Below are 11,701 nucleotides of genomic sequence, written 5' to 3' on the forward strand. Positions count from 1 at the left end.
GGAAGCTTCACACAAGGGAACAAGCAGATTCTTTGCAGCCCTTACTTAGGTCTGTGGCTGTGAAACCACGGCAAGAGGCCATAAAACTTAAAGTCAAAGGACATTTAACCCAGCTGTGAGGACAAAGTGATTTGCAGTATACAACTTGGCAAAATACAGGAGATCGAGAAATAAACAGACCCCACATTTATATGCACTAACCTAGGCATCTGATAGATGTTTCCTTTATTTCTAAGTGCCTAGTCTAATATTCCTGAGTATATTTGAGACTGCTCTGATAGCGATCAAGAGCAGAACACACCCTTCACAATTACGTTTCAGCTGGACTAATACCAGCTTAGTTTCTGAGAAGAAACAGCACAGTTAGCAAAAGCAAAGACCATTATTATATGCAAACTGTTTCACTGAAAAGATTAAAAGGACAGATGACCAATGCAGGGGAAATATGAGAGAATATGAAAAACAGTGTAAAGGCTATGTATTCACACAATATATCAACAGATCAGCAAATTTAAATGAGTAACAGCCACTGGAAGTTCGAGGTGAAAAAACAGATACTAAGCACCATAACTTATACATTCATATAATACAGTAAATTTAAAATGCCTCACTCCAATTCTTTAAACCTTTGGGGAACGTTGCTCTTAAATCAGACAGATGAAGGACCGTGGAACTGTGGCCACAGTTGGGTGTGCACACTTATGGCCAACAAGCAGAGGGGAACCCATCCCCACACTCCCACCCTTCACTCCAGCACCATGAGGAACGCTCAGTTAGCTGTGGGTAGACACAGTGGGAGGGATGGTCATTGCAAAGGAGACATCTCACCTGCAGTTTGGCTTTTACCATGAATGAAAAGTGAGCTAGAGCTGACAAGTCTTGCTACTAATCTTAGTTCTGGCAACAATAATACAATGCCAGGGTTAATTAGATGCTGTGATACAGTTTTATTGCTAATTAGTTTGCATTTTACTCTGAGAAGTCGTACTACTATTGTTGTATGTACCAGGATATAAACAGCTCAACTTTCAACTTGTTTCTGTGCAAAGTGAACAGATTATTCACAAATCACTTGCTGAACACATGAGAAGATGCAGGGAAGACCATGTTTTCAGTTATTTTATAATTTGAAGGACCACTGCCTCCACAGTAATTAGACATCCCACAGGAAATTACAAAACTTCCCTGCAGATTATGGTCTATTTAGAGAGAAGAGATACTTTGGCTGCTATTAAGCTACCACTTGCAACTGCAGGGATGGACAGAAGAACATGGAAATATTTCTTCCTTTCTAATCTGCAAAAAGAAATACAAGCCTGCTGTGAACATGGCAACATCTTTATCAGCCTAAGGACTCAAGAAGTTCACATGCTATAGGCACTAACATGAAGCCAGACCAGTAGACATCAAAAATAAACATAACTTTAAAGATTAAGCTCTCTTTCATCAATTACATTTTTGTTTATGTTGGATATTTAAAGCTAATGGGTTAATAAAAGTTTGTCTCCACTGAAGATGGGTGTTTACAGGGGTCTTCTGATCTGGAATCCAGAGCCCCACCATACACACACACACCATACATCAGAAAACAACTGACCACTCTTGTCAAGTCACACACAAAGAAAACAAAGTGTTGGCCAGGACATTGTTGGCAATGTCTTGTCATTATGGTGACCAGAGGTTTAGCTTGAAACTAAGGGGCACATTGAGAACCAAATTAGACATGATTCCAAATGCATGAACAGTCTCTGCCTTTGCTCTGACAGGGAAACTATGCGGCTCGTTGCCAAAAATAAAGACATAAACCAACAACACAGTGCTTTTGAGTTTGACATCTAAAAGTCAGTGCAAGTCAAATATTCCTCCACAGTCCTGTAACAGGACCTCCTTCAGTGGTAAGGAAGCAGTCACCTCAGAAGTGACTCCTTCAGCAGCCAATTCTGCTATAATTTGGGAAATTTGGAGAGCCTAAAGCTGCAGTATGCTTCTTCATTGCCCCTGCCTATGTCTATTCCCCATGCCTTCTGAAGGACATGGTCAGTCCATGCTGAAGCACCAAGATACAGACCAGGCTGAGCATGCACTGGAGCAGGAACACATGCATGAGAACAGGAGGGAATCCATTTTCCCCATAAATGGAGTTATGGGAGAAATGGCACAGACAGGTCAGCTGAAATACTGCCAGAAGGTTCCTGCCTATTGCCATTAATTTTCATTTTACAGCAAAAGCTATCCAAAGCCATCTGGTATTACTAACATACCCAATACAGATTTAAATAGTCTGAGTACAGAAGAAGATATAAATATGATTGAGATCATCCACTGCATACTGCTTTCAAGATTAAATAGTCCTCAAGGGCAAAGAATTTTAAATGGTTACAGCTAAGTGAAAATCAGTGAAAGACTGCCCTGTTTGTTTAGACTGAAATCCAGTGTCAAAAGTTGGCTGTCTTTACAGGAGCCATGTGTAGAAGCTTACTGTCATCTTAAAAACCCAAGTGATCCTATTCAAGTGCCTAATAGTTTGTTTAGATGTGTAAGAGAAACACAGCAGTTGCTATGAAATAGTTTAAACCTGACTTATCAGAAGGGTTTATTGTTAAGTTTATTGAACATGACCAAGAATGGAAGTTCAACAAATCCTGTTTCTCCCTCCTATTAACTTAAACCTGCCAGCAAATATTGAAGTACTGCTTTGCTGCAATTTCAGAATACTCATTTCAGAATTTGTATTCCTGTAAATACAGCAGATTCCAGAGACCATCAGACAACAACACATCTCCCCACATGGGATGCCATGAAAAAATAAATCATGGACACAAATAGATGTAGAGATAGATGGCCAGTTCAGTCTGCAGGACAATACAAATACAATTATATTTTGTCAGCTACTGTTTCTCTTATGTGGTAAACTTTGGATAAGTTTGTTAACAAGTTTGTTCCTATGTGGAATGAACTGTGCCACAGCTCACAGCACTGAATGTGTTGAATGATTAGCTTTTTAATAGTTAAAAAAGTATAATGTCACAGAATTCAAGATTAATGTTGACAGTTACAGGAAAAACAAAGATAAGCCCTAAGAAACCTTAGATGAATTAAAACATAGACAGAGCAGTAGTTTTTAAAGCTTGCCTATACTTGCTTTTAATAAGCATAGATTATTTTAAGTTGAAAGGGCTCTTTAGAGGTCACCCAATTGTACACAAACAGCAGGTGCAACGAAATCTTATTTGCCCAGGGCATTGTCCAGATGCAGATTCAACAGTCTATTACAACACTAGACCACAAAGGAATGAAAGTCTGTATGTTTAGTCAGAATTTCTCACGTTGCAACTTCTGCCCACTGTCTCTCAATATTATCATTGTACAGTGACTAGAGTCTGATTCTGGTTTTTCTATTTCCTCCCACTAAACAGCTGGACACAAATGATACAAAGAGTGTCCTGACGGAGTTCCACTGGAAGTCTTTAATTATTTTAATAGTTACCATTTAATAGTCATCACACCCAGAACAAATATAGCCCTTAAAGCTGGTTGCTCTGACCTTCCTGCCCCTTTACAAAGAAGCGCCTGGGGTGCTGCGGTAAGAAGGTAAAAGAGGAATCCATAAAAAAATGCAGAAACTCCACTTGGCATTTCTAGGTCTCCCTCCCACAAGATTTTTTATCTCCTCAGTCCCACCAAAAGACCAGAGCTGAGTCAGGTGTTGGCTGATTGTCCTTCCTCTGCCTGAAGGGACTCCTGTACCACCAGACAGGTGAGCTGTATTAATCTTTCACTTTGCCACAGACAGTAAGACACAATACCAGTACTTAGCTGCTGCAGAAGATCAGAAGTCCTTCCACTGTTCAAAACCTCTCCAGAAATTGAAAGGTTGTGGCTATACAGTGAGAAAATTGTCATTAGTGGACTACAATAATTAACAGTGAGCCCCAGAATAGACTTAAATCCTCTTCATGGTCCTTTTCGCAGAGGTTTCTCTTGTGCCCTTGAGTGCTCTAAGGGCAGAAGTGATCTGTGCTAAAGCTATTCTTGGATTTACCATAAAATACCAGGAAACTTCTGGTTTGAAGATTACTTAACTGTTGATCCATTTGGATATTTGAGGGGCCACATCAAGTAATATTGTTTCCCACTTCCAATGTAAGCTTGAGGAAAAACACCTGTATAGCCCAACAGAATGGATTTCTACCATATCCTAATGTACTTTAGGAACTTCCAAAGAAGTGTAGGTAAAGCCAAGCATGCAAAAAAAGAAAAAGACCACGAGAAAAAAACACATTAGAAATCTTATGTGCTGTTCATGCTTTATTGCAGAGACCTGATCTTGTATCACTATATTCTGAACCAGCAGAAGTCTTCTCCAGTAGAGAAACACAACAAACTGGAAATTAAAATATGTTACAGCATTTAAAACTTTAAAAACAGAAGAGCTATGTTATTTCTTATTATTCTGGAGTGAAAAAACTCAAGACATGTTTGTATCTAGACAGTGCTCTTATAAGACTTCTATAGACACTTTATGAGAAGAGAGAAAAAAGTTTCATCTGTAGTAAAGAGCAGTATCCCACAAACCACTCTTATTTAACATAGCTACTGAAATTGATGGCAAGTCTGTCCTAGCTTTTTTTAAATATGCATTTCAATTTAGGGAAAAGTTGACTGGAATTAAGATGTAGAACCTTGGATAAGGAAGTCCATTTGTGTAGAAAGAAGGATGCCAAAAAGCGATTGCACGAAAAAAAATATTTGGAAGATGATCTGGGCAGGCAGAAGAATAAATCAAGGAGCTGCAGCAGCCTATGATAGTACACAAGTACTAAGAATTTATTTTATTGTGATGTCTTCAACTAAATATCAAGCAGCTCAGAATATAAATGTTTAAGACACTGCTACACAGTCAACTGCCAAAAGACTAACAGCTATTAAAGATATCTCAGCTGGATAGAAAACAAGCAGTGTTTATTCAGAGTCCAGTATTATGCTAGCTAAGTTTGAATGCAGCTGACATGCACTATAACACTGTCTATAAAACTCCAATACAGCACTATCCATCACCCAATGCTACAGAGGCATTTTCACAATACTTGGCATATTTTGTTTCGACATCAGTGCTCTTGCTCAGTTGCATCTTCTAATATTAGGTTTTCAGAAGCAGACCTGGAAATCTACATACACACTTATTAGGATCTTTAGTCATGCAGGAAAGCGCGTGCTTTTTTTCAGTGCTTTTAGAAGCTGCAGCTAGACAACCTCAGACTGGAAACAAGGCACAAAGGAAGGGTTAGGCAGACTTTAAAAAACAAAGACCAGAAACACACACAGAGCAGTACCAGGGTACAGTTATATTTGGTGTAATCTGGAATTGTTATGACAGAAGCCTCCTTACTCCCTTAACATTTGACCAAGTCTAAGACTCTAGATAACAGGTGTGACAAGCTTTCATCTGCACAGCCTTACTCTTCCTGCAGGTCTCCAGCACTAGAAGAACCTCACCAACTCTGCATGTTAGCACAAAGTATATGTTAGGGTTGTTTGTTTTTTGGGTTTGGGTTTTTTTTTTTTAACATACACAGCCTATATAAAACATATATACACACATCCTATACACATATATTAGTTATATATAGAAACCAAACATATCTGTTTAAAATAGACTGTAAAATATTTTCAAATACAGCACAGTATATATATTTACATCTACCCCATTACATCTGTAAACTGTATTCCCTTGGGAAGCCATTAATTTGCAAGACATGTTCAGTATACTTTCTTGAGGTAAGAGATGTGTTTTTAAGCAACTTTTACCAATAAAATTCATTCACAATTGCTACTCATCATTATTATTATTTTACTTAGAGGAAAGGAAAAACATTTCTTTTTCCAGGAACACTTGCAGAAACAGATCTTTGTGGCTTTAATGACAGAATACTGTAACTTAAAGTAAGTTAATTTTCCATCTCACTCTTTAATACTTGGCTTGTAATTACACCATATCAAAGGAAGTTTCACCTAATCTTAGAAGTCATACAGTCCTGCATCCAAAGAGTTTCTTGGCTTGCTATTCAGGCCTTTTATGATATTTTATGGTCAAATACCTGGGGAGTACTTTTGCCACAGAAATTAGAAAAAAAAAAGTAAAAAAGTTTAAATTTAGCCTTGCCATCTTTGCCAAGCTGATATCCAGGCATATCGGACAAAAAGCAACTGGGGGTGTGCATTCAGACAGGTGTTCCAGAAAATAATTAACTTTTTTTTTTAAAGTTTGAGAGGGGAAAAAAAACCACCACAACATATGCAGGAAGCAATTGCTCATTTTCCTTGTTAACAAAACTGAAGTAGTTTCTCTCACATCTTCACACTTGTTTTCATACTTCTTGCAGGCAAAACTCACCATGAATAAAACTGCATTTCCTTGATCTTACCATACATAACAAACAGCAAAAAAAACTCTACTATCTTGGGTTTCCATGGCAGTAACACCAAAACAAACAGTGACCTCAACAGGAAGCGTAGCCTAGCAGATATTACTAAATCATGCTTTGCAAAGCCCAAAAAAGTTGACTGTGCTCCTATACATACTATATTCACCACTCATTTATCAAAGAGCATTACTGTTGTTGACTTAATGTCTAAAGCACTCTGTGTTTGGTTTTCCACAGAACAAACCAAGTCCCACGCCACAGAAAAAGAATTGCGCAGACATTCCACACCACCGAAGTTGCACCTCTCCTCCCCAAACTCCTCTGCCCTTTCTCCATCGCAATAAAGTTCCTTTTATAAAGCAAGTTTTATACTGTGAAAGCTTATACAGAATAGACTCGCTGCCAGATTCTTATTTTCTCCAGTGAGGCATGAGACTATGGCTGCCAGCAGGACTGCAAACCAGGACCGTGATCTACTGATTCATTTTACCAAGTTCAGAGGTGACAGACAGGGCAGGAATCCAAACCAGCAGAACTTTGTTCTACCAGAGTCTTTAACAAAGAGCATTAAATCTTTGTTTTCCCTATATTCTCAAAGCAAGGTTTGAGAACACAGTGTATATTGTATTTGGGAGAAATAGTGGTCTGTTTGTTGCACAAGTACTTTTCAAGCTGGAGCTACTGCTTTTAGGCTTAAACTCTGTTGTGCAATCTCTTTTTATACAGAAAGCTATCTTCATGATCCTCAAATGCAAGAGCAAATCCAATTCCTCCTGAGAAACAGGAATAAACTGTACAGTCAGCCTTAAACTCCCCATCCCCTTTTAAAGGGAAATTATAACAGTAAGGTATCACTTAGTATTCACATAGTAGCTAAAAAGACTGCCTTGCAACTGTATTTTCCTACACTATTCACTACCTAGATGTTTGCCAGTCATTTTATGTCTAAGAAGCACGGTGACCAGACTACAAAAAAGTTATACGTAGAATAATGTCCATGTTCTGCATAGATTCTCAGTGCTGAAAATTAGTTCTGAAATCTGTGTTTCCTGCAGACTATGGTTGTCCAGAACCCAGGATTCAGACCACCAGACATCTGGCTACACAGTAGACTTGCTTCCTCCAGACACTTGTGAAGACAGCAAGATGAGTTTTACAGCACATAAAAGAAACTAAACAGAAAAAGTTAAATGAAGAGTCTGAGCTGAAGTAGTTATTTCCTTAGATTTCTCACAGCCAAACACTTAAGAAGGGTACATTAACACAGAACTGCTACTTTTCTCTCACAAGACAGCAAATATGTAAGCTATTCACTGCTAAAAGGATGGTTTAGAAATTGTGGGGCAGTAGTTCTGCTGAAGGACAGGTAGGTTGTTTGAGCCGCAGCGGTCTTGTACTGAGAGGAAGCTATTCTTGTCAGATGAACTGTGCTAGAACTGTTAAATCTGGGGAAAAAACCCAAACCTGGTATCAACAATGAAAACAGACTTTCCTGATACAGTTCAGAAGTGTGTTTGCTCTTCATACAAACCCAGACACAGCTATAAAAGTACTATTCACATATATGTGCATGTTTTTCTGCAGTACAATACCAGCTCCTTGAAAGCCAAGAGCAGCTTTCCAAAGAGACAATGCAGAAGCTCACAACAGACTCAAGGACTACTGATACTTGGAGAAATCTTAGAAATGTCATCTCCTGAGTTTTCTAGAAGCAGAAAATGTCCCATTATATTACCCTGTGCAGTTATACATTAGCAGCTGTGAGCAGGGGAAGAAATTTTTCTGCAGTATCAGCTGAGTGTCTGAGCCTCCACACCACACACTGCTCCATCGGGCATTCATTTGTCTCTGCTCTGCTGAACACCAGGGTTACACAACAGCCAGCTTCTAAATTAAAACTTTAAGCAAGGAAACAGCAACTTATCTGCTGACAGTGTGGCAACTCCTGCTTTCTTCTGCCCAGTGTTCTTGGAACTTCCTACCCAACAGGCAGGTTAACCACTCATTAGTCCCTAACATTTACCTCCATTTGCCAGGCGGTAAATAGGTACAAGTCACTACAAAATAAAAAGTTAAAAGGTAGCAAGCAGGTTTTGTACACGGATTCAAGTTATTCTGGCCCAGTGTACAAGACAGGCAGGGATGAGAACCACAGCATGTAGTTAAGTAACCCACTATGGTTGATGGACTAAAAATCTGACATGGACATCTCCACCACAAGACAAGTTTCTCTGAAAGGCAAAGTAGTTTACCCGCTTTGATAGACCTGACTGGAAGCTTCCTGGAATGTTCTTCCACTTCAAGAAAGAGGGAAGTTGGCAAAAGAGAGAGAAGTAAAAAGATAAGGAAACAAACATGTGGAAAATAGGAATTAAAGGATGGAGATTGAAGATATGCAGCTATTGCAGTGTTGATGTGAACTGTTATTCATTCATTCCAGTGTACAAAGCCTGAAGAAGTTTTGATTAAGTAAATATTGGTAGTCAAAAAAGAAGGAAAGGATTTAGTACTCAACACACTGGTACATAGCAAAGCTTCCCAGTTCTCCCTGCTGACTTCTTACAGATCCTTGTCTGTTCTCTTGGAAAATGAGCTTCAGACAACAGAAAAAAGGTGATGAAATGTTAACAAGGGAGGGGAGACAAAGGAAGAACAGAAGTAGTTTCTGAACATACATATAGTAGAAACAGAGAAAACATGAAGTTCTTCACATCATAAGCATCTCTTAGTAGTATTAATACTAAAGCTGAACTGAATAGAAAATAAAAGTTCCTTTCTATGAACAGAGCTTTACTGGTTGCTCTTGTGGCACTAGTTTCCATGTCTGAGCAAGTTCAGAAAAGGCTTCAAAGATCTTTGAAGTTGAAGAAGAAGGCTAAGTAAAAGATGACCAAAGAAAAATATGACAAAAATAGTCAAATAAACTTACAAGACACACAACTACCCAATAACTACAGTGCAATTTAAAGCAGATGTTCAGCAACTACAAGTTCACTCAGACCAAGACTCCACTATCAGCAGAATTTTATCAGTATTTCACAGCACGTATTTACTTTCTCTTTAGATGGAGAAATTCTGAATGGGAATGCTCTATCTTCCACAAGTATGCATCTCCCTGGTCCTGGAGTTCAAAAAACTTCCAGTGAACAAGCTCTGTGACACTGTCAAGTTTAAATTTTAAATTGTGCTTAGAAAATACAAGCAAAATGCAAGCTTCTAAAGATAGCAATAGTACTTAGCTACACCCAACTATATACACTAATGGCCTAATGTTGACTGGGGAATGAGATATGTAGCTTCCCCGAATCAGGACCCTCATTCAGGTAACAGTATCATGTCATGACATCATTCCGAGAAAGCTGTAACTGAAGGCTAACCTGCTCCACTAGGATTCAGCCTCAACTTAACAGGGAGCCTTCCACACTGCACAACTACTTCTGTATCTGAGTCAGTTTCTAGTCTGCAAGTTGGAAAAGCATACAGCTACACAAAAGTGCACATGCATACTTAAAACCCCTTTAAAATACAACAATTCAGGAATACAAACCACATGTGTCCATACAACATGCATTTCAAAATACTAGTTTTCACATATCAATGTGGGATATATACAGATCTAACCCGTGTTCATATACAAAACTGCCTTTATCAAATAGCATTGTAACAGATACTATAAAGAAGTTCTTACTAAAAGATAGCATTGTTTAAGTGCTGCCTTTAATTTGCAAAAGCACTAGAGGCTGAGATTTAGAGGTGAAGCCAGTTTTACATATGAAGTTTTAAATAGTGAGTTTTGAAAAAAGATCTAGTACAATTGGTTACCTATCACCTTTTGTTACTTATCCTTGGCTTCTTGCCAGTTTGACTCCAAACTAACTAGTCAACATGCCTTTAAAAAAAAGCAAACTAACCTTAAGTTTCTGACTCAGGAGGGTAACCCATGCAAACGCTGACAGCACATTTGTAATGAGCTAGTCACATCAAAGGTCAGACATGAATCTTCTGCATATCCACAACAGCATTTTGGCTGTATGTAATTTAGGTTTCACACATACCTACATACGCAGAGCACACACCTGAACACAACTATTAGATCTCGTTGTTTCGGTTTTTGGTGGTGGGATATAAGTGATTTTACTTGCATGACAGAACAGGGGCACCCACTTGGCTACCTGGGGAACAAACTGCAGCGGCGTCTTAATTAGCGTCGGGAGCGGAGGTGAAGTCTTTTGTTCCGCTTGCTGGCGAGGCAGCGGGAGGTCACTTTGCAGGCAGTTCCGCCTGTCCCTCACCCCCAATCCCCAAAACCTTTGAGCCGGGTCGATGGAGCCTGAGCGGGGGGAGCAGGGCGCCGGGAGGGGTCACCGCTCCGCCGCCGACCCCAGCGCTCGGGAGGCGACTCCAGCGGAGCCCCCGCCGCGGGCGGCAGCGGCGAAGCGAGTCCGCGGCCACCACCCTCCGGGGGGGTGGGGGACGCCGGCCGGTGCGGCAGGTAACTCGCGGGCAGCCCCCACCTTACCTTTTTCACTTTGCTCTCCAGGTCCATGCTGCCGCCGGGCCGGGCTCCGGAGCGGGGCGGGGTGCGAGGCAGCTCCTGACCGGCGATGCCAGGCTGCGGTGCGCGGAGGCGAGGTGACACCCGCCGCCCCTCACACCCGCCGCCGCCCTCAAACTTCCGCTGTCCTGCGGCAGTGGCTGCAGCCGAACAAAGGCAGGGCGGCAGCCAATCCCCGCCCGCCCGCCCGCCCGCCAGCCAATCACCCACCGCCGCCGCGCCCCCTGACCGGCCCTCCCTGCCCCGCCCGTCCCGGACCCGCCTCGCCCACCCGCCTGCTTGCCCGCCCGCCTGCTTGCCCGCCCGCCTGCTTGCCCGCCCGCCCGCCCGCTCGCCCGCCCGCCCGCCCGCCTGCCTGCCTGCCTGCCCGCCTCTTGAGTCATCCCTGGCGGGATGGGAAGGTCATGGGGAAGACATTTGCTGGCTCAGCGGTTTACCTTCGAGTACAGACGCCTGAAACGCGGTGCCTCCCGAAGGAGGGAAAAAAAAAAGTAGTATCTCGGACTCTAATGATTTATTGACATAAGTAGGAGGGGGAGGCGAGAGCGGACGAGTCCTTGCGTCGCCGAGGCTGTTCCCACATCCTCAGCGACTTCCTCGACAGCGTCATGCCCGCAAGGGCTGGGTCCCAGCCTCCACCTCCCTGCTGGCGGCCGAGGAGGCTGCCTGGTGGTCGGGCCGTGCTGGGGACAGGCTGGGCACATCTTTGTGAATACAGTTA

At 41.6% G+C, this 11,701-nt stretch overlaps 1 protein-coding gene across 1 annotated transcript in view; it reads right to left on the reverse strand.

Moving 5' to 3' along the window:
- TES (testin LIM domain protein) overlaps positions 1-11,115 on the reverse strand; it is a 33,966-nt gene extending 22,851 nt beyond the window's left edge. The window contains exon 1 of the mRNA XM_074870220.1: positions 10,945-11,115. Coding sequence (XP_074726321.1) covers positions 10,945-10,971 — 27 coding nt within the window. The 5' untranslated portion in view covers positions 10,972-11,115. The remainder of the gene's footprint in view (positions 1-10,944) is intronic.
- Between the last annotated feature and the right edge of the window lie 586 nt (positions 11,116-11,701).

The sequence above is a fragment of the Strix uralensis genome, chromosome 5 (assembly GCF_047716275.1).
Source record: "Strix uralensis isolate ZFMK-TIS-50842 chromosome 5, bStrUra1, whole genome shotgun sequence".
NCBI classification, from domain to species: Eukaryota; Metazoa; Chordata; class Aves; order Strigiformes; family Strigidae; genus Strix; species Strix uralensis.